The sequence below is a fragment of the Littorina saxatilis genome, linkage group LG2 (assembly GCF_037325665.1).
Source record: "Littorina saxatilis isolate snail1 linkage group LG2, US_GU_Lsax_2.0, whole genome shotgun sequence".
Taxonomy (NCBI): domain Eukaryota; kingdom Metazoa; phylum Mollusca; class Gastropoda; order Littorinimorpha; family Littorinidae; genus Littorina; species Littorina saxatilis.
This window is the reverse complement of record NC_090246.1, coordinates 47,792,618-47,817,194: the sequence shown is the minus strand read 5'-3', so window position 1 is coordinate 47,817,194 and position 24,577 is coordinate 47,792,618. Positions and strand designations below refer to the sequence as shown.

The window sequence follows — 24,577 nt, the reverse complement described above, 5'->3', positions numbered from 1 at the left end:
TCCTGTGACCTTGACCTTGAAGCAAGGTAAACCAAACTGGCATCAAAAGATGGGGCTTACTTTGCCCTATATATCATATATAGGTGAGGTATTGAATCTCAAAAACTTCAGAGAAAATGGGAAAAATGTGAAAAATAGCTGTTTTTTAGGCAACATTTATGGCCCCTGTGACCTTGACCTTGAAGCAAGGTCAAGATGCTATGTATGTTTTTTGGGGCCTTGTCATCATACACCATCTTGCCAAATTTGGTACTGATAGACTGAATAGTGTCCAAGAAATATCCAACGTTAAAGTTTTCCGGACGGACGGACGGACGGACGGACGGACGACTCGGGTGAGTACATAGACTCACTTTTGCTTCGCATGTGAGTCAAAAAACCAGGAAAGGTAAGTTGTTGGAACATTTGTAATTGTCAATACAATGCGTTACAGTCACAGCTATGTCGACTTAGCGGTCTTTTAAGTGCAGAGACAAACAGATATTAATTTTTTTAAAAAAGACTTAGCTCGCAAGAGGTGCTACCGCTTTGGGAGAAGACACAAGCCAGGCAATGATTATATAAGTGGATCAAGTCATGCAGGCGTCACTGAAGAACAGTGTACAGGGCTGAACCTAAGGTATGAGAGGGAGGGGCTTCCAAAATGAGACAGGGGTACAGGGGTTGGCCAGGCTGGGGATCTGGGGGGGGGGGGGGGGGGGCATGGAGAGGGGGGTTGCCTAACATATGCTGAGCATTTCAAAGAGGTATTTTGGGTCTGCCCTTGAAAAAAAGGAACATTTGCCGGGTAAGGGGAACCCGGAACCCATGAAACTTCCCCTGGATCCAGCCGTGGTGTGTATGCGTGCTAAGGCCCCCCCCCCCCCAAAAAAAAAAAAAATTGTCTGTTTCTGGTAACATGGCTAAAAAAAAATAGGGTAGGTAGGTAGGGATTTTTTTTTCACCCCAAATGTAGACCAATAAAACTAACTTTAAAAATCGCGCAAAGAGACTGGATTCACTATACATAGCACTGTGTTCCGTGTGAGGTACTCTCTGCCAGGCTGCCACCAGCTAAAAATAACCGGCAGTACCACTCTCCTCCTGCCTATTTACCCTTTCCTTCCTCCAACCCCTTCCGCCCACACTGGCGCCTGAAATATATAGGACCAGACCTGCACTCTTCTTTGTCTGCAGCGCTAGCGTGCGTGGCCCCAGCTCTCTGTTATGCTGTGTTGATAACCTGGATGCCGCGAGCAGAGAGATAGCAGTCGAGCAGAGAGATAGCAGTCGTTCTGAGTGTGTGGTGGCCACAGAGATATTGCCTATTTCGGAACTGATGTTTTTAGTGTGTTTAGTTGTATTTATTGCAATGCATGCCACAATTCACAAGACAGAAGAAAGGATACATGAGAGAATTAGAAAAAGTGTGTTCCCCCCCCCCCCCCCCCCCCAAGTATATAATTATGCGACTCTTTGCACTCTGAAAAAAAATGTGCATGCTGCATTTAATGAAACACCTTGAAACAACGCAGTAAACAAAACATCCTAAATGTGCCACAATAAAAGAACACAAAATAATGAAAGATAAAGACAAAGGTAATCCCCAAGTACATAATACATATATACAACACTTTACGAAATATATACAAACAGTAGAGTATATACAGTCGTATATTTACATACATATTATGCCAAGGACTACTAGTAGAAGTCATTGATGGTGCGCATGTAAAATTTGTTTTGCGTTTATATAAGTATATAATTCAAAATAGTGTAGATAATGTCAGTAACATATAAGAAAGAAAACTGTTCATGTTACAGTGTTAGCTGCATGTGAATAAAACAAAAAAGCTTACCTCACGGCCCTCCTATACAAGTCTCACAAACTTGTATATATAATATACCACAGGAGAAAAAAAAACGTAGCTCGCGCGCGCTCACCCAAATCCGCGCGAAGTGCCACATGATATTATACCCCGACAACACATAGGCGGATAATACATGTATGTCAATAGTATGAAACAAAACATGCCACAATTTTCCAGACAGAAGAAAGGGTAAATGAGAGAATTAGAAAAAGTGTTTGCTCCTCAAGTATATAATTATGCCACTCTTTACACTCTGAAAAACATGTGCATGTTGCATTTAAAGAAACAGGAACGGCACAGTATGTAAGACGGCAGAAGACAACACAGTAAACAAAACATCCTAAATGTGCCACAAAAAAAGAACACTAATTAATGTCGTATTTAAAAACATATTATAGGCATGCGTATGGTGCGCATGTGAAATTTGTTTTGCGTTTATATAATTCAAAATAGTGCAATTAATGCCTGTAATATAAAAGAAAGAAAAAACGGTCTTTCAATACATGTTCATGCAAATTGTTAGCTGCATGTGAAGAAAACAAAAAGCCTACCTGACCCTGCAACTGTTGGTCAGTAATCCAATAGCAGCACACAAGTCGATTTGAAAGTTTTTCAACACAGTTTTTCACTCGTATTGTTCTCACAAACTTGTATATATATACCACAGGAAAGAAAACTCGTCGATCTGACGACAATTTAACGTTTGTTTCATTATCGCAAACAAAACAGAACAGACAAAACGAAACAAAACAACACAACAACAGTTGGGGTTGTTATTTCTCTGAGATGCTGAAGAAAAAAAAGATGACGTGCATTGTAATGGAATAGAGTGGGTGTAATTTCAAACTAAACGGTTCAAATGTGAGTGTAAACACACTCTTTACGCGGGATCACATTCCCTCACACGCATATGAACACACACACACACACACACACACACACACACACACACACACACACACACACACTATGTACATTTTTAGAAAGAAAAACAAAACAAAAACACAATGTACATTGTTAGAAGAAGAAAAAAAACAATATGTACAATTTTAGAAGAAAAACAAACAACAAAAAACAATGTTTTAGAGCTGTTATTGTGTCAATATGCTAAAGGCCTCAATGACTTTTTATCATTCTTGTTTAGGATTTTGTTTTTGGCGGGGTGTCAAGCAGCATCGGTGAGGTCTTAATTTGTTGCTCTTTCATTAACTGGCAAAGTTGCTGTCCCTTGTTTTTCATGCCCCAAACTCTCCTTTTCAAATTGTTGACGTCAGAATGTATTTTTTCGCCGCCCTGTTCACCCATCAAACCAAGCCCCATCCCCCACCTGTCCATAAACTCTACACAATGTGCTTCAAGTATGTGCTGCTTTGGGATGACATTAACGTTGTCAAGGCACACGTTACCTCTGTAGAACTCCATGTATTCAGAAATAGCTACTTGGATGCCAGGAAGGTCATCTTTCCCAACTGGTTTTGTGTGTGACACAAGCCTGTGCACACTGGAGTAAAGACTGTTCAAACGGGTGTGTTTGTCTTTGATTTGACCTGCAAGGGTGTGCACGCCATAATCATCTGTCAGGATAAATGCCCTTCTTTCTACGCTGTCTGCTACGGCAGTAATCACTTCATCTTTAATGTATTTGTTGCAGTGATTCCCATTGAAGCTACCACCAAAAAAGGCCTGAGGTGTTATGCTATGCTTATTCAAAATCTCAGTAACCCCTGCAACTGTTGGTCCTTCAGATCTGTCGAAGACTGGAAACGTTTTCAGATTAAGTTTCCCTTTTTCTCGGAGATTATACATTTTTCTGACACACCTTCTGAATGCTTCGGTAGTGTTGTCAATCACCACCAAACGCTCTTCACTCAGTTTTATTTTAGAAAGGGCATCTGCTATTTGCTTGTCAAGCTGGTGACACTCATTTGCAAGAAGATCGTGGTGTTTGTTCACAACACCAAGGAGCAAATGAAGGTAAGGCGGCGCTACATGACTCACTTTGACGTCCCATATTGGAGCACGAATGACGTTGTAGTGGTCTTTGGCATGTTTTTTGTCACTGCCAGATTCTTGGTACCCTATGAGGTCTTCTTTCATGTTTCTTAACGTTCTTTTGGGGGCTTTTTCTCTTGGACTCCATTGCATTTGCGTTTTGGAAGTCTTGCACCAAAGACATGGATAACTACTCTGGGCTCCTGACAGTCCATACATTTTTGACCGGAAATCATAATCCCCAAACATAAACACTCGCAGCCTTTTTCCTTTCCACATCATGCCGTTGACAGCACTAACTCCCTCTTTAATAGTGCTGCCTAAAATCTTTTCAAGGTTTTCAGCACAATCTTTGGCTTCAGTCATCACAACCAACTTTGAGTTCGCATTTGGATTGTGGAGATTTGCTACTTCAAGAACAACTTTAAAACTCCCCCCTCCATGGTCACCCCCGATTTTAACCCAAATTTCATTTTCTGGCAAGGTGTTGTTATGCCATGTTAGCATGTTCTTCTTGTCGTACTGGTCTAAGAGATCCGTTACAAACTTGGGCCAGCTGACAATAGAAGACACGGGAATGCCCCTAACTTCCTCTTTCTTTGTCGCTTTGTTGATGCATGAGAGACGTAATGTGTAAACTTCTATTTTCCCACAAAGCACTCCCTCCTGAAATTCCCTCTCCTTTTTCTCACACTCCATTTTTATTCCCATTGCCTTGTTTAATTTTCGCAACTGCCTTTGTTTTGCCCAGCTAAGTGACAGTTTTGCTCTAATTTGAGCTGCTGATTTTGAAGAGACGCGTGCCTGTCCCAACCCAGCTGTTTTCAGAATGTCATCCCTTTTGCGCTTTGTAGTGTGCTTGAGTTCAGTGCTTTGTTGTTTTATTATGTCAGCTTCCGTGGAACCGGAAATTTCTTTTCTCAAGTTGGCAATTTCCTTTGCTCTTCTCTTCCTCATTGGAGTAGAAACTAGCGCTGATGACTTTTTCGCTCTCACAATTTTCTTTAGGACAAGTGGCTGTGCTTTTGTCTTACATATCAACGTCTTCTTGTCATCTGACTGTGCCAGTTTCACCCTAACTAAGCCAGTTAAGGCTGGAGAACACTTTGGAGGCCCAATTTCAAAGTGATTAGGTAGTTTTAAAAGTTACTTTTTCTGTTAGTTCAATGTTTGCTTTATCAGGAAAATACAAAATATAAAGGGCTTAACGCGCAAAATTTTAAGATAACGACTGAAGTTTAAGCATAGGTATCAGATTTTTTCACGCAAACACTACTGAATAAGTTGCAATATTGTATTGTGAAAATGTAAACAAAATAACAATCAGATGATCACAAACTGAAGAAGAGAAATAGGGAAGCAAAATAGAACATTAAACGTAGTGATTTTACTTGTGAATTCGGAAAAAAATCCTTTTGTATCCATTTTGAAGCTCAATTTGAAGCATGGAACACCAACAAACATTGATTAAAAGTGTTAAAGTGATTACAGTGTTCAGAAATAGTGTTAGATACCAAGTTGAGTTATCCCTCTTTACCAATTTAAAAAAAAATACACCTCTTAACGCGCAAAATTTTGAACTGTGATGCTTTTACTACCCCCACCCCCTTCCCATTTGTCAGAAAAGAGTGCATATTATCTTCCAAATAGAAAAGCAGGGTAGTCAGATGATCAAAAACTTAAGAAGAGAAAGAGGGAAGCAAAATAGAACATCCAACATAATGATTTAACTTGTGAATTATGAGAAAACTATTTTTTTTACCCATTTGTGAAGCTTAATTTGAAACTTGGAACACAGACAAACATATATTAAAAGTGTTAAAGTGATTACAGTGTTCAGAAATAGTGTTAGATACCAAGTTGAGTTATCCCTCTTTACCACTGTTAAAAGAAATACACCTCTTGTCGCGCAAAATCTTGAATTGTGATACTTTTACTTCCCCCACCCCCTACCCATTTTTTCAGAAAAGAGTGCATAATTATTATCTACCAAATAGAAAAGCAGGGTAGTCAGATGATCAAAAAATTCAGAACAGAAATAGGGAAGCAAAATAGAACATCCAACATAGTGATTTAACTGGTGAATTCTAAAAAAACCCCACTTTTTTACTCATTTTATTAGCTTAATTTAAAGATTAGAACTGAAGACAGAAAAAAAAAATTAAAAGTGCTAAAGTGGTTACAGTGTTCAGAAATAGTGTTTGATACCAAGTTGAGTTATCCCTCTTCATCACAGTTATAAAAAAAACACCTCTTGTCGCGCAAAATCTTGAACTGTGATGCTTTTACTACCCCCACCCCCTACCCATTTTTCAGAAAAGAGTGCATATTATCTTTCAAATAGAAAAGCAGGGTAGTCAGATGATCAAAATCTTAAAGAAGAGAAAGAGGGAAGCAAAATAGAACATCCAACATAATGATTTAACTTGTGAATTATTAAAAAAAACATTTTTTTACCCATTTTTGGCTCACGTAAGTGTAGCCTATGCGATGATAAACTTTGTCTGTCTGTGCGTGCGTGCGTGCGTGCGTGCGTGTGTGTGTGTGTGTGTGTGTGTGTGTGTGTGTGATAGAAACTTTAACATTTCCGAGTCTATGGATTACGTCAGTCTCGGTCAAAAGTGTTTGACGTGTGTGATAGAAACTATTTGAAGACGTCACATTATGACGTAAGAGGGTTAGACGTCACGCAAAGGAATTACTGAACGTCTCGGTCATTGTTATTGTGAGCGGGCCGAGACTACTTGGCAGATCCAGGGTCTCGCTTTCTTGCACAGTTTCAGATGCTTACTGTGTGTGTGTGTGTGTGTGTGTGTGTGTGTGTGTGTGTGTGTGTGTGTGTGTGTGTGTGTGTGCGTGCGTGCGTGCGTGCGTGCGTGCGTGCGTGCGTGCGTGCGTGCGTGCGTGCGTGCGTGCGTGCGTGCGTGCGTGCGTGTGTGTGTGTGTGTGTGTGTGTGTGTGTGTGTGTGTGTGTGTGTGTGTGTGTATGTGTGACGGAGTGATTGAGTTTGTGTTACTGTTTGTCGATTTCTTACGTGAGCCTTGAAGGCTTCGCCTCTTGTTGAAGCTTAATTTGAAACTTGGAACACAGACAAACATAAATCAAAAGTGTTAAAGTGATAACAGTGTTCAGAAATAGTGTTAGATACCAAGTTGAGTTATCCCTCTTTACCAATTAAAACAAAATACACCTCTTAACGTGCACAATTTTGAACTGTGATGCTTTTACTACCCCCACCCCCTTCCCATTTGTCAGAAAAGAGTGCATATTATCTTCCAAAAAGAAAAGCAGGGTAGTCAGATGATCAAAAACTTAAGAAGAGAAAGAGGGAAGCAAAATAGAACATCCAACATAATGATTTAACTTGTGAATTATGAGAAAACTATTTTTTTTTACCCATTTTTGAAGCTTAATTTAAAACTTGGAACACAAACAAACATAAATCAAAAGTGTTAAAGTGATTACAGTGTTCAGAAATAGTGTTAGATACCAAGTTGAGTTATCCCTCTTTACCACTGTTAAAAGAAATACACCTCTTGTCGGCCAAAATCTTGAACTGTGATACTTTTACTTCCCCCACCCCCTACCCATTTTTTCAGAAAAGAGTGCATATTATCTACCAAATAGAAAAGCAGGGTAGTCAGATGATCAAAAACTGAAGAACAGAAATAGGGAAGCAAAATAGAACATCCAACATAGTGATTTAACTGGTGAATTCTGAAAAACCCCACTTTTTTACTCATTTTAATAGCTGAATTTTAAAGCTTGGAAGACAGAGAGAAAAAAAATGAAAGTGCTAAAGTGGTTACAGTGTTCAGAAATAGTATTTGGTACCAAGTTGAGTTATCCCTCTTCATCACAGTAAAAAGAAACACACCTCTTGTCGCGCAAAATCTTGAACTGTGATGCTTTTACTACCCCCACCCCCTACCCATTTTTCAGAAAAGAGTGCATATTATCTTTCAAATAGAAAAGCAGGGTAGTCAGATGATCAAAAACTTAAAGAAGAGAAAGAGGGAAGCAAAATAGAACATCCAACATAATGATTTAACTTGTGAATTATTAAAAAAACATTTTTTTAACCCATTTTTGAAGCTTAATTTGAAACTTGGAACACAGACAAACATAAATTAAAAGTGTTAAAGTGATTACAGTGTTCAGAAATAGTGTTAGATACCAAGTTGAGTTATCCCTCTTTACCAATTTAAAAAAACAACAACCTCTTAACGCGCAAAATTTTGAACTGTGTTGCTTTTACCCCCACCCCCTTACCATTTTTCAGAAAAGAGTGCATATTATCTTCCAAATAGAAAAGCAGGGTAGTCAGATGATCAAAAACTTAAGAAGAGAAAGAGGGAAGCAAAATAGAACATCCAACATAATGATTTAACTTGTGAATTATGAGAAAACTATTTTTTTACCCATTTTTGAAGCTTAATTTAAAACTTGGAACACAAACAAACATAAATTAAAAGTGTTAAAGTGATTACAGTGTTCAGAAATAGTGTTAGATACCAAGTTGAGTTATCCCTCTTTACTACTGTTAAAAGAAATACACCTCTTGTCGGCCAAAATCTTGAACTGTGATACTTTTATTTCCCCCACCCCCTACCCATTTTTTCAGAAGAGTGCATATTATCTACCAAATAGAAAAGCAGGGTAGTCAGATGATCAAAAACTGAAGAACAGAAATAGGGAAGCAAAATAGAACATCCAACATAGTGATTTAACTGGTGAATTCTGAAAAAAAAACCCACTTTTTTACTCATTTTATTAGCTAAATTTTAAAGCTTGGAAGACAGAGAGAAAAAAAATGAAAGTGCTAAAGTGGTTACAGTGTTCAGAAATAGTGTTTGGTACCAAGTTGAGTTATCCCTCTTCATCACAGTTAAAAGAAACACACATCTTGTTGCGCAAAATCTTGAACTGTGATGCTTTTACTACCCCCACCCCCTACCCATTTTTCAGAAAAGAGTGCATATTATCTTCCAAATAGAAAAGCAAGGTAGTCAGGTGATCAAAAACTTCAGAACAGAAATAGGGAAGCAAACAATAACATCCAACAGAGTGATTTAACTGGTGAATTCAGAAAACACACACTGTTTTACTCATTTTATTAGCTGAATTTAAAGCTTGGAAGACAGAACAAATAAATTAAAAGTGCTAAAGTGGTTACAGTGTTCAGAACTAGTGTTATATACCAAGTTGAGTTATCCCTCTTCATCAAAGTTAAAAGAAACACACCTCTTGTCGCACAAAATTGTATACTGTGATGCTTTTACTACCCCCACCCCCTACCCATTTTTCAGAAAAGAGTGCATATTATCTTCCAAATAGAAAAGCAAGGTAATCAGATGATCAAAAACTTAAGAAGATAAATAGGGAAGCAAAATAGAATATCCAAAATAGTGATTTAACTGTAGATTTCAGAAGAAAAAAACCCTTTTTTTTTAATCATTTTTGAAGCTGAATTAGAAGTTTGGAAGACAGAAAAAAAAAGAAAAAAAGTGCTAAAGTGGTTACAGTGTTCAGAAATAGTGTTAGATACCAAGTTGAGTTTTTGCTCTTTATAAAAGAAACACACCTCTTGTCGCGCAAAATCTTGAACTGTGATCCTTTTACTACCCCCGCCCTCTACCCATTTGAACAGAAAAGAGTGCATAATTTAATTATTTGTATTCTCTTCCAATTAGAAAAATAAGTAAAAGCAACTGGACATTTTTAAAATACATCTTTTCTGTCAGTCCAAGGATTGCTTAGTCCATTAAAAACAAACAGACTAGGATTTAACGCACCCATTTTAAGAAAAAGTTAACATGATAATTGATATAATTATCAGACTTTTTTTATGCAATTACTACTGAAGATTCCATAACCAGGTAAAACAATCATTTTATATCCTTTGTCACATTTTTTTTTTTTTATAAATCTATCTATAGCGAGTCTTGTCTCTTTGTGTCATTTAGTTATTTTCAAGAATTCTATCCTGGCAACAACAACAACAAAAACACCTACCTACCTACCCTATTTTTTTTAGCCATGTTAATAGAAACAGACAATTTATTTGTTTTGGCCTAAAGATCTTGAAACATTTGTTTTAATAGAGAAATAACAAGTACAGCCATTAGCTGTGTCACTCGAATTTCTTTGTCAGGCTGAAACTTAGCTGTTGCGTTGGTGTCTGCTGTGTGTATCTGGGTCCAAAGCAACTTTCACATTCTCATCTACACACTCAGGTTACACAAGTATATATATATATATATATATATATATATATATATATATACAATTCCACCCACAGAGGCGTTCGGGGATGGGGGTCTCGCACTCGGGCGAATCACACCACAAAATACAAAGTATAACGTACACAGATTTTACTATTGAACCAAAAAGCAAATTAAATCATGAATAAATCAATCAAGCAAAACTTCCACACAATGACACACTCACTCTCGGTTCACACTGAGCTCTGGACGTGCACACTTGGCAGCACGTATACCGTTCCGGCACCGTTTGTCTTCCTGCAAGTCCAGCATAGGCACACGATTGTCCAAGAATCACAATAATCCTCGTGAATGTCACAGCAGGCATAGTAGAAAAGTCCAAAAGGGTGCGTTGATGGTGGTAATCCGGTGTACACACACACACACACACACACACACACACACACACACACACACACACACACACACACTCCGGTTTGGTAAGTTACCTGATAAATAATGTAGCCTGTGGATTTAACGGGGAGACTGGTCAGACAGGAAGAGCATTTCACATTTCCGATGTTAATCAGCGATAAACTTGTTTTCTTCGAGAGTTCGATCTTCGTGCGATTCTGGCGCGTTGTCACCAAGAACGTAAAAAAAAAAAACCAGGATATCATCATGATGCCTCTCTACAAAAACCAGGCAGTCTAGGAACTCTTCATCTAAAGTCAGTCAGTATTAGCCCCTCAACACAATCCTCATCTTGTCCCATAGTGATTTCTGCCGCCAAAGAACGTGTGGTTCTTAACTCACAAGACGGATTTGTCGTCTTCCATTGCGAAATTCAGATCTACCCCAACTACGTGCATTGATCTGAGCAATAAAATGTAGATGCGATAATCTGCAAACATCTCTTCAACACAATCTACATCTTGTCCCATCGTGATTTCTGTCGGCAAAGAACATGTGGTTCTCAGCACACAAGACCGATTTGTCATCTTTCAGAAATTCAGATCTGCCCCAAGTACGTGCAATAAAATGTAGAAGCGATAATCTGGAAAAAAATCTTTTCGCGTGAACGCTGCCACGTTGTCATCAGTCCGATGTCTTTTATCCAGAGCAGGGATGAACACACTTTTTCATCAGTAGTTTGTTATGTTTATCCGCAGACTGCTTTCCATTACTTGTCGTCTGTTTTAGCTTGACTCGTGGGGTTCTTCAGCAAGGCAAAAAGTGCTTGTTTACTGACACGTTCTCACGCACGACATGTCGCAAATGCAAGTTCTAACGATTGTTTTTTATTGCACTGATAGAGAATGTCGATATTTGTAAACGTCTGCCATTTCCTAATGTTTATTTCATTATTTTGCATACGGATATGGCTAGTAAGTGGATAATCTGTTACGACACGAAACGCGTTCTAAATCCGGGAAGGGAGGCTACTCCAACGTAGAAGGGAGGCTACTCCAACGTACTTTCCAAAGTGTGCTCCAGCCTTAAATACTCTTCCTCTTTTTTTGTCAAAGGTGCTTGCAACTGTTCTATTGGGCGGAGTTGGGTTTGTGGTTTGTTTTTTGACAAAACAGTGTTAGTATCTGTTGCTTTCTGTGACTGAGATACAGACTTTGCTACAGGTGTGTTATCGTTTGATTCTGCTGGGGCTTGGGTTTGAAATGATGTTGAAGCAGCTGACACGACGACTGTGTCATTGTTAGTACTTACATCACTCTGACTCTGAGTCGTACCCTTGCGAGATGTCAGCAGGTCGAACAGACGTTTTTTGACCACACGGCTTGCGGTTTTTGTTTCAGGTGTTGAAGAACATTGTGGCTGAAAGGTTTCAACAATAGAAGTGCTTGTACAGGCATCAGTACTGTCAACACATGTGCTTTTTCTTTGCGGACTAGCAGCTTTTTCACTGGCTTTTTTTTTTTTTTAAGACAACCGGCCATTTGTTCGGCAAACGTTTTACACACACTACAGTCAGCTACTTCCACTTTGGAGTTGTATTGTGTCCACATCACTTTTGTTTTTTCAATGTTACTATGCATTGCTTTTGAGAATCCTTGAGGTGGAATGTTAGGGTTTTTTTGTTGGCTGAGACGAACAGCGCATGTTGTACACAATGTACTTGAGAAAGTGGTGCCATTAGCTTCTTCAGAAACTTGAATACCGTGAAACTGAAACAACCCTGATGCATAGTTTTTGCAATGCCTAATGGTATGATGTTTGTCCTTCGCTGCCTTTGATCTTCTGCCACAAATTCTGCACATAGCATTTAGCCTAAATATGTGGAGATCTTCTGTATGTTGCACTGCCGCCATTCTTAACTGAGACACCTTAAATCAATAAATAGAGTGACTACAAATTGAAAGAAATTGATAACAATAAACAATCAAAACCATATACACTGATACAGACAGGCAAGAACATAAGCACAATTACAGTCACAACATTAAGTCAGGAATAAACACGTCACAAAAAAAGGGGGGGGGGGGGGGGGGACGCAAAACAAGCAATACAAAAAACAGAACAGATGAAATGCACTAGAGTCGAGTGCCTGTGCCAAACGGTGCATGCACTGATTAGGCGCGTGGATTAACGAAACAAAACTGCTCTAATCTGAAACACAAAAACTTATTCTCACTCTATGACACAGTTTAGACTAAGTACTTACTGACGGCAACATCAGAAACACAGTCGGTCGTTGGTATAAACATTGAGCGTGGTTACAAAATGGTATACAATGCGCACGTTTTGATACAACAAAGAACGACTTGCCGGTAGATTCGATAGCAGTATTACTTCAAAATCAAACAAACCGAATCCTCACTGGAACTCTAGTTTGCACATACACAAAGCCTGAATATCCGAGAAACAATATACACAAGATGACGGTAATCCAACGTTCAAGTCACGCAAACCAGTCCATTTCATACCAAGAAACACGTATTTTGTCACACGCTGTGCACTTCCAGAGTACAATGAACAAGGGCTTTGAGGCGCGCTCGGCTGGCATTTCCCCCGCGAAAGTAAAGAGGTCACCGCCAGCGCTATTTATGGCCTGCTTGCTCCAAGCTGCCTGGCCGCTCAAATAGCATTTTCGCGGCAGCAGTGAAATAGTGTGATAGAGACAAGACACTCAACACATTTACAAATCTGTGACAAAGACTGAAAGAGTATGACATGTTTTTCTTTGTTTACCTGGTCTGATATTTCCATGATGAAACAGAAAAGAAGACTTGAGACATCTTACATCTTGAGTTTGGAAAAAAAATTTAGGGTCGGCGCCGAAATTTAGGGTCGGTCGGGTGACCAGAAACAGACAATTTTTTTTGGGGGGGGCCTAAGGGTACTTGCGTTACAACTGGCCGGAACAGTGCTTAGTGTCTGCAAGACCTGAGGGGATTGACAAACGCAAGGCGAATTTCTCCTTCGTCGTTCATGGGTTGAAACTCCCACGTTCACTCATAATTTGGTTTTACGTGTGTGGCCGTTTTGACCCTACCATTTAGGCAGCCTTCAGGGTAGCAAGGAGATTAATTGGTGCATCATATGGAAGGAACATTTGGGTCACATTGGAGATCCTCCCCCTCCCTCAAACTCCTGTTTCCCCCCCCTCCACCTTCATCCTCGTTAGACTCCTCTTCATTTTAAGACAATGTTTTTTTTGGGTAGAGTTTTTGTTCGTAAGGTCTGTAATTTAACCATCCTTTTTAGACTCGCTCGCTTTCAAAACGTGTTTTTTGTATTACATTTGGGGCGGTCTTGAAAGAGGGATTCCACTGTATTGCCAGCCATAATATTGCCTACTGTATTGCCAGCCAGAATATTGCCCACTGTATTGCCAGCAAAGAATATTGCCCACTGTATTGCCAGCCAGAATATTGTCCACTGTATTGCCAGCCAGAATATTGCCCACTGTATTGCCAGCCAGAATATTGCCCACTGTATTGCCAGCCAGAATATTGCCCACTGTATTGCCAGCAAAGAATATTGCCCACTGTATTGCCAGCCAGAATATTGCCCACTGTATTGCCAGCCAGAATATTGCCCACTGTATTGCCAGCCAGAATATTGCCCACTGTATTGCCAGCCAGAATATTGCCCACTGTATTGCCAGTCAGAATATTGCCCACTGTATTGCCAGCCAGAATATTGCCCACTGTATTGCCAGCCAGAATATTGCCCACTGTATTGCCAGCCAGAATATTGCCCACTGTATTGCCAGCCAGAATATTGCCCACAGTATTGTCAGCCAGAATATTGTCCACTGTATTGCCAGCCAGAATATTGTCCACTGTATTGCCAGCCAGAATATTGCCCACTGTATTGCCAGCCAGAATATTGCCCACTGTATTGCCAGCCAGAATATTGCCCACTGTATTGCCAGCCAGAATATTGCCCACTGTATTGCAAGCCAGAATATTGCCCACTGTATTGCCAGCCAGAATATTGCCCACTGTATTGCCAGCCAAAATATTGCCCACTGTATTGCCAGCCAGAATATTGCCCAATGCAAGAACTGAGGGGATTGAAAAACTAACACAACGAGTCCAATTACAAGAATCACAGCTACGCGTCAAGTCATGAAGCGTCAGGCTAAGTGAGTAATGATGAGTATACACACCTGTCGAATCATAATAAAAGTAAGTGTACAGGTAAGGTGAGTCTGTGTTTTCCAAGCGCAGCCTCAGTAGGCCTACTGGTGAATATGAGTCATGTACCCAAAAGACTAGGGGTGGGTTGCATGAGACGACTTAAGCTGGGCGGAAATGTGCTAACGCTCTAAGTAGGTCGACAACGTCGACTTGCCCTCTTTCTCTGTTGAGTCGGCCCTAAAGACGGCTCATGCACCCCGACTTCGTTTCGTGAGTAAAGTCGAACCGTATGAGCTTGGAATTTGAGTTCTCTCATGCAACCCACCCTAGGATTCCGTCGCTGCACGCTATCCCAAAGGACAGTAGCCCGAATTTCCTCAAGGAAGTTCTTTGAGGTCAATAATATAATGGCTCCCTTTGACCAGTTCATTGCATGTACGGTACCTATGTGCTATCGGGGTTCTATGTTTGCATCAGATTCAGTCATGCGCACGGGGATACTTCCGAACAGTAAGCCTGATATGTGGTCACCAAATAAACGACTGTTGCACCTCACCCTTTGTGTCCGTTTGTTTGTCCATAGAACAACCCCAAGGCATTACAAATACAGTGTACATACTCAAAATAATAACCATTACCAAAACCAGGCTACGTTAGCAACAGCAAGTGCGATTTAACTAACATAATGTCAATTGGTGGAACAGCGTCGCATTACAAGACAGACACAATCAGACCAGAGCAATTCATGTGACAGATAGCGATCTAACAGCCATCGGGCTCAAAGACACTGTTACACGACACTTGAGATTGCCACAAGTTCTCAAACGTCGTATAGTTGTGTTCTTTTATTCTACGTCGCCCGTCTTCGCAGCAGCAGAAAACAACTCGTCAAATTGAGTTCGAGGATTTATTTAGCATTACATACATACAACTGCACATCTAGCAGAACTCAAATAGAAGCTTTTTAACATTCAAATCGCGCTGGCATATATAGTAAATACTCAATCTCGAGAATATTCCAGACCGAACATGATACAACTACATTATATACGAACCGTCTATGGACAAGAATAGTGACGCTCTCTGTGACGCACATCAAAAGCGCCGACGCACTTAATCCGAACGAACGCCACGAACTCACACTACAAACAGCGTGATAAACAACTTGTTTTGACAGGACTAGAAAGTTCACCTGCATTCTCGTCCAAGCATAAATATTGTGTTTACAAAATATAATATCGGTACTTTCCCACAAAGTACAAATAAGTCAACTACATGCAACACACAAAACTGAACCAAAGCTCAGCAACGGCAGCGTTTCCTAACATTACCCCCAACACCAGAAGAAATTTACCTAATTTCTTTCAATCATTGAAACGCTACCTGTACACATATTATGTATACATAACAGATTGAAATCCAGGTATGTACATTAGTCTGTTGGAGAATAAACACAGTTTCACTCACATACTCGGCTGAGAAAATCTGCTCCAACATTGTCTGAACCCTTGATCGATTCCACTTGCATATCAAAGTTCTGCAAGTACATCACCCACCTCATGATACGATTATTCACAAACTTCGCAGAGTTCAGGTAGGTGAGGGGTTTGTGATCAGTCTGAAGCACGAATTTCACCCCTTGGAGGTAGAGTTCAAATTTCTTGATTCCCCACACGATGGCTAAACACTCTTTCTCCATGGTCGAGTAGTTCTTCTCGGCTCCTGACAGTTTCTTGCTGGCATAGCTGACCGGAAACGGTTTACCTCCATGCTCTTGCATCAGCATGGCGCCGATCCCTTCGTCCGATGCGTCTGTACGCAAGATGAACTCTTTGGCAGTATCAGGAAGGCGTAGCACCGGGTCTCGTGACATCAGGTCGCGCACGGTCTGGTATGCCTTCTCCTGAGCTGGTCCCCAGAGTATTCGGTTGGGGCATCCTTTTCGGGTCATGTCCGACAAAGGCGCCGTTATGGCGGCGAAGTTTGGAATGAACTCTCTGTAGTACCCAGCCAATCCAAGGAAGGATCGCACCTGCTTCTTGGTTTTAGGACGTGGCGCATTGAGGATCTTGGTGACGTTTTCCAACAAAAGCCCCTTTTGACCTTCCATCAGTGAATAACCTATGAAGTCAACGTTGTCGGTCCCCAAAATGCACTTGCTGGGTCTCACGGTCAGATTGGCTTTTGTCAGGCGTGAAAACAGTTCCCTCAAAGTCTCCAGATGCTCCGCAAAGGTCTCCGTGTGGACTAGCAGATCATCCCAGTAGTACACAACATTCTTCATTCCTTTGAGCATTTTTCGCATTCCCCTCTTCAGGGTAGCACCACTGTTCACCATGCCAAAAGGCATCCGCAGGCACTCATACGTTCCGTCTGGAGTTGCAAAGGCGGTCTTTGGTATGTCCTCTTCGCGCACAGGAATCTGCCAATATCCCTTGCTGAGATCGATCTTTGAGAAGATCTTACTGCCAGTTAACTGTCGGAATAGATCAGTTGCCGTCGGCATTGGTTCAGGGTCAAACACGGTGATCTTATTGACTTTCCTGAAGTCAATGCATACCCTGTTTGTGCCGTCTTTCTTCTTGACCACAACAACGGGAGATGAGTAAGGGGATGATGACTCACGGATGACCCCCATCTTCAACATGTTGTCGATGTCCTTCTTCAAGGATTCCCGAGCCTGAAACGGGATAGGGTATGGTTTTGAGCGAACAGGAACGTCAGATGTGAGGTGGACTTCATGTTCGACCAAGGACGTAGAGCCTGGAACATCACAGAACCTATGGGTGAAGTCGCCCATAAAATCATGCAGCTCCTTCTGCTGATCTTCTGTCAGGTCAGGTCCTAGCTTGACGTCATCCACTCCCTCTTTCTTGTGGAGGTCTCCCAACTCCAGTAGTTCCTCGCCGTCGAACTCGTCTAGTTCGGCTGGTTCTTCCACACTTGCTGCGACCTGTACTGCTTCCGGAGGTCTCTCCACATACAGTTTCAGGAGGTTAGCGTGGTAGATCTTGGACTTCTTGCCGACATTCACCTTGTAGTCGTTGATCCCTACCACGGCCTCAACCTCGTATGGGCCTTTCCACTGCATCAGTAGTTTGTTGTGATCAGTGGGAAGCAGTATCAGCACTTTGTTACCTGGTGTAAACTTCCTGTTTACGGCTTTGCGGTCGTAGTAGTGCTTTCCACTATCCTGAGACTTTCTCAAGTTTTCTCTAGCAATCTCGAGAGTCTCCTCCAGTTTCTCTCGCAACTCGAACACGTACTGGTAACTGTTCTTCACTTCAGGTGTGTCCACATCTTTCGTCCACAATTCCTTTAGTATTTGCATCGGGCCTCTAACGGTCCGCCCGTACATCAGCTCGAACGGGGAGAATCCAGTGGACTCTTGTGGCACCTCCCTGTATGCAAACAGCAAGGCATTGATGTAGCGATGCCACTGCCTTGGCTGCTCACTGCATAGTTTCTTCAGCGTGGACTTCAGCGTCGCATTGAATTGTTCGACAAGCCCATTGCACATCGGGTGATAAGCTGTCGTAGTCAAGTGACGAATGCTCAGCAGCCTGTTGACCTCTTCCATGCATTCAGAGACAAACTGTGTCCCCAGGTCTGTGAGGATCTCTTCAGGAACCCCAATTCTGCTGAAAATGTCCACAAGTGCCTCGGCAACAGTCTCGGTGTCAATTTTCTTCAGAGGCACGGCTTCTGGGTACCTGGTTGCATAGTCTACCAGGGTCAGTACCCAACGATGACCCGCTTTACTTGGCGGTTTGATCTCGCCGATGAGGTCAATGGCCACCCTCTTGAAAGGTCGGTCGATCAAAGACATCTTCTGCAACGGCACTTTCGGGACCCTTCCTCGAGGTATGGTTTTCTGGCAAATATCGCACGATCGGCAGAATCGAGTCACATCTGCATGCAGTCCTGGCCAGTAAAACGCAGCCTGGATTCTGTCCGATGTCTTCTTGACCCCCAGGTGACCTCCCATAATAGAGTCGTGGGCCACCTCCATCACCTGGCGCCTAGGTGGTTGAGGCACCAGAACTTGACGTAATGGCTTCCCACCGTTGACTCTCGGGTGCTGGAACACTCTGTACAGGATCTTGGCCTTTACTTCAAAGTGCACAGTGCCTTCGCCCTTAGTCATCTCCTTGACAGGACGACTCCTGTACTTTGTCAAGGTCAAATCAGCTTCCTGTAGCTGAATCAGCCGATCCCTGTCCACGACAGCAGTTGCAGAACTGTTGGTGACCCTGAGTGGCGTAGTTGTTTTGTCCTTCGCCTGGGCTCTGGTCGTCACAGCGCTTACAACGTGCGGCTGGTCGCGGCGATGCACAGTTGCTCTGTCATCTCGTAACAGTTCGCTGATATCTTCATTCGCGAATGGCAGTGGGTCTTCCTCCTCAGCAGCAGGCTGAGCTGAGCCCATTCTCCATTCGAAATCAGGGTCATCAGGACGTCTCGCACCCCCAATGTTCCCAATTAGTAGATCGTACAAGGGCTTCTTCAGGCAGACGGCCTCAACTTCTCCGGTGAAGTATGGAGTATCGGTCTGGATTTTTACCACTGGTGCCTTCACGCATTTGCTGTCAGCCATGAGCGTCCACTTGAAGTCACCAGTGAACTTCTCTGTTGGCACCAGATCCTCTTTGACAATGACTCCATTGCAGCCCGAATCTCTGAGAACAGTCACTTCCTGCTTCTCAACAAATCCCTTCGACACGGGCATGTTCGACACTGACACAGCTGCGCTGGCGACGACAGAGATTGACCTGCCATTGGCGAGTAGAAGCTGGCCATCAGATATACATTCTTCCACGTCCGATGGTGTAGCCACTTGCTCGGCAGCCCTTGGGAGTATGACGCTGCTCGCACATACTTGTTGGTTCGAGCCACTCGTTTGCCTCTTGTTGTCGTAATATCTCCGTCGATGTTCTTGAGCTTTGTCATTGACATGTCCGTTATTTTTCTTTTGGGGACAGTTGGCGACTCGGTGGCCCTTGGCATTGCAATGGAAACACGTTATGTTCTGCCCTTCATTGGATGATGGTGCGGACTCAGTTTGTCCCTTGGCAGGTTGGTTTCCCTGGTTTCCGCTCTTCTGGAAAGGTTTCGATGACTTTGACGTCCCCAGGGTCCTTCCATGAGCAATGAGATAACGCTCAGCAGCATCAGTAATGTCCTTCAAACCCCGCAGTTTTTGCTCTTCCAAGCGGGTCGCCAGGTCCTTCGGGCAGGCATTAAGGAACTGCTCCTTCACGATCAAGTCCCGCAGACTCTCGTATGACTGCTCTTCACCTGATAACTCCACCCACTTCTGCAGGTATGACGACAGGCGCTCCACAAACTGGCTCGGTGTCTCTCCAGACAATGGCTGGCATTCGCGGAAGCGTTGACGGTAGCCCCTTTCAGTGAAGTTGTAGCAACGCAACAGAGCTTCCTTCAGTACATCATAGTCTCTGGCGTCATCGTTTGAGAGTCTAGTGTAGACCTCAAGTGCTGCCCCAGTCAAATGTGCGCTGAGTTGAATCGCCCAGTCGTCGCGCTGCCATCTAGCACTCTCAGCGAACCTCTCGAATCTTGCAAGGTAGCAGTCGATTTGGTCCTTCCCGTCAGCGAATGCTGGAAGTTTCGGTGCCCTGTGTAACATTTGCTGCTGGTTATCTCTTTGGCGTGGTGCCTCGTGCTCATTTTGAACACGCACCATTTCTGTCTGAAGCTCTAAACGCTTCGTCTCCATTTCTATTTGGAGCTCTAAGCGTTTCAGCTCAATTTGCCTTTCTCTTTCTTCACGCTGCGCTTGTCTTTCTTCACGCTCACGCTGCGCTTGTCTTTCTTCACTCTGCGCTTGTCTTTCTTCATGCTCACGCTGCGCTTGTCTTTCTTTTTCTTCTCGCTCACGCTGCGCTTGTCTTTCTTCACACTGCGCCAGCAGTCGTGTCTGGGACTCGACGAACTCCGTCAACTGCTTGCCTTTTAGTCCCAGTTCAATTCCTTTTCCCCAGAACTCAGCCATTCTGGTCTTTTCCGGTGCGTTCGTCTGTATTCTTTCACAGCCACGAACGTAGACGAATGTAGTCTTCTAAAAGAACACAGTCTCTACTGCACCTCCGATGCTTCTCTCGTCGCTGTTCACCTTCGTAGACGCAGGCTGCCACCCTCCTCGTCTAACGTGACGGCGCACTCTGCTCACGATACGTACACGACGTACCTCAATCGTATTTCGTAGTATTAATGCACTAGCTCCGCGACGAAGTCCGTCTCGTCCAGACGGCAGCTAACCTCTGTAATCCCGATACACTCCGGCGTCGCTCACCGTACCGAGCTGCGGCGATTACCAAACTTCACCAGTCACACCGAATCCACGGTTCCGTAGTCTCAATACTGATCCCTCAGGATACACCCGATTGATGGCTACCTCCTGTGACTGTCTTGACGCTGGTCCTTGTTGCTGGAAAACCCTTGGCGTTAAACGTAGATCCTTGGCTTGGCCCCCAATTGTTACACGACACTTGAGATTGCCACAAGTTCTCAAACGTCGTATAGTTGTGTTCTTTTATTCTACGTCGCCCGTCTTCGCAGCAGCAGAAAACAACTCGTCAAATTGAGTTCGAGGATTTATTTAGCATTACATACATACAACTGCACAATAGCAGAACTCAAATAGAAGCTTTTTAACATTCAAATCGCGCTGGCATATATAGTAAATACTCAATCTCGAGAATATTCCAGACCGAACATGATACAACTACATTATATACGAACCGTCTATGGACTAGAACAGTGACGCTCTCTGTGACGCACATCAAAAGCGCCGACGCACTTAATCCGAACGAACGCCACGAACTCACACTACAAACAGCGTGATAAACAACTTGCTTTGACAGGACTAGAAAGTTCACCTGCATTCTCGTCCAAGCATAAATATTGTGTTTACAAAATATAATATCGGTACTTTCCCACAAAGTACAAATAAGTCAACTACATGCAACACACAAAACTGAACCAAAGCTCAGCAACGGCAGCGTTTCCTAACAGACACCGAAACAAATCATATACAGTGAATCCCCTTTAAAGACACCCCCTCCCCTTCGATATCAAAAACTTAAGTGTTGGTTTTATTAAATCAAACATGATACAATAATACAACGATAAACAATAGGGACACGAACTCAAGCGAGCGCTTATATTACAACTTAAGTGTTCAGAGTTTCTTTTCATTGGCTCTTTTATTTTACCTCCATTTGAAGACTACCTCATTTTTAAGATCCAATTTTCTCTCATTTTAAGAATGTTGGGAGGGGAGAGAAACTTTGAAGACTACCTCATTTTTAAGACGCAAATTTCTCTCATTTTTGGATATCTTGGGGGGGGGGGGGGGTCCACTGTACCATATCTTACCTTGATTATGTAGTAATTAGAAAAGAAAGAAAGACACTGACACAGCCATCAACCAGCTTCAATAAAGGCAGATCGATAGACTGGTTTTGCTGAAGTAAAAGACAAACACATGTTGCAGTTTTACCTGTCCGTTCCGAAAACCGGCAAAGATGATCACGTCCTCTATATCTCCGATTGACTGAAAAAACCCAAGAACACCCGTGTTTACTGACAGGAGTTTTCTGCATTGCAACATGTCAGCTATAAAATCTGGAATCATACCCATCACAGTGACAGCCCCCCCCCCCCCCCCGCCCCACCTAACCCTTTTTTTCTCTCTCTCTCTCTCCCTTCCCCCCCCCCCCCCCAGTTTTGTCTTCATTTCCCCCTCCCCCTCTCTTGCTGGCCGATGTGAATGCGTGATGTATTGTGTAAAAAAATTCCATCTCACACGGCATCAATAAATCCTTGAGCCTGGAATATGTGTGCGATATAAAATGCATAAAAAACATTTTAAAAAATAAATCCCTGCGCTTAGAACTGTACCCACGGAATACGCGCGATATAAACCTCATATTGATTGATTGATCTTGTTCATCACCATCTGGCCAGACTTTCACATGGGATAAGACCATCTCTTCACTTCGTCAGATAACAACAAGTCGCGTGAAGCGATATAAAAACATTTAGTCAAGCTGTTGGCATCAAAGTAACAGATTAACATAAACAAACAGTCATCGCCTAAACTATAATTATTATTAAGATAGTCTCGACTACCTCACCCAAAGATCGAGACGGGTCACGCTCGTCAGTCTCCGCGTAGCGTGCGAACGCAGTACTAACTTAACATATTTTCTGTAATTCTGGACACATTTTTAGAGTAAACATGACATATGTATATATTTTTGAATTCAGGAGAAATTGAGAAATACGATGCAATCCTTTTTAAATCTGTTAGTGAACATTTGATTTGAATGACAACTTAAATGAGCAAACTAATTAACTAATTGTTAAGCTGAAGAGCTGAAATTCAATCCCATAGTCCGGACTTTGTCGAAGATTACTTGACCAACATTTCAATCAATTTGATTGAAAAATGGGGGCGTGACAGTGCGGCCTCAACTTTCACACGAAAAGTCGGATATGACGTCATCAAAGACATTTATCGAAAAAATAAAAAATAAAGTCTGGGGAAATCATACCCAGGAACTCTCATGTAAAATTTCAGGAAGATCGGCTACTAGTTTTCTCTGTCCCGCTCTACACACACACACACACACACACACACACACACATACACACACACACACACACACACACATACACATACACACACATACACACACACACACACACACATACACACACACACACACACACATACACACACACATACACCACCTCCCTTGTCTCAATTCCCCGCCTCATACATGTCAACCCTTACGATTTGCACGTAAGTCTTAGGTTTTTTTCCATATTTTTCCAGTTTTACGTCGTAAGACCACAATCTTACGTTTTTTTCTCAAAATCGCAAAAATCTTACGTTTTCCCCCCTCAAAATCGCATTATTTAATACATGTAAACCTCTATCACACACTTACCATAGTAAAAGCCTCTTCACACCATAAGACAGGACCAAACACCACCAAAATCGCATTAAAATTACGTTTCTGCGAGTCCGTTTGCTTTCGTTTTCGGATCTGCGTTCCGCATGATTCTCAAATGGATCACTTCTAGTTTCAACTGTCTAAAATAACAAGGGAGATAACTGAAATGCTTACGAGTAACAGGCGCTCAAAAATGGCATCTGCAGCAAGTTGAGGTCACCCAAAGAAGAAACCCAAGGTATTCATCAAGGCTTCACCAGAAGGGCACGGGTATGCCTATTGTATTCCGTGCGTGAAGTCTGTGAAAGTTACTGCGTCCGGAAAATTCGATTTGGAGCGCCATTTCCAATCATTTACATGGAACACTCTCAATCTACGATTTCTTATGGTTTTTGGTCCTGTCTTATGGTGTGATGAGGCTTTTACTATGGTAAGTGTGTCATATAGGTTGACATGTATGCCGACTATGCTAAAACAAATTGGTCAAAACTTGACTAAATGTAAAAATCAACACCCTGATGTGCTGTGACGGGTTGAATGTTACAAATTAATTTCTTCAAACGCCACTACGGTGTTAAGCTTTGTTATTTTAGTAATTGGAGGAACGATCTTCTCCCATGAAAAAGCCTGGCCATATCTGAGATGATGAGCCGAATTGTTTTCACGAGAAAATGTGTGCCTTGAAATGTACCGAGTGACTGTGTGAAGATGGGGTCGCTGAACTGAAAACCACACCAACAGCTACAAATAACAACCAAGCCGTGTGTAAAGTGAAATCAATGCATTAAGTCAATCTGTTACAGAATGAAACTGAACGCATTGTAATTTTTCACCAAGACTTGTAATCATAGGCTGGCTGACACCTGCGTCCGAGAAAGCGTTGACACACATTGTCTCGGTAAAGGGCAGATTATAGGCTACCTGCGCAAAGTCCGCGGCA

The 24,577-nt window shown here is 42.3% G+C and overlaps 1 protein-coding gene across 1 annotated transcript in view; it reads right to left on the bottom strand.

Moving 5' to 3' along the window:
• The window catches only part of LOC138953248 (uncharacterized), a 231,007-nt gene that overhangs the window by 180,651 nt on the left and 25,779 nt on the right, over window positions 1-24,577 (bottom strand). The window contains exon 8 of the mRNA XM_070325049.1: window positions 22,176-22,229. Within this exon, the coding sequence (XP_070181150.1) occupies window positions 22,176-22,229 (54 nt within the window). The remainder of the gene's footprint in view (window positions 1-22,175; window positions 22,230-24,577) is intronic.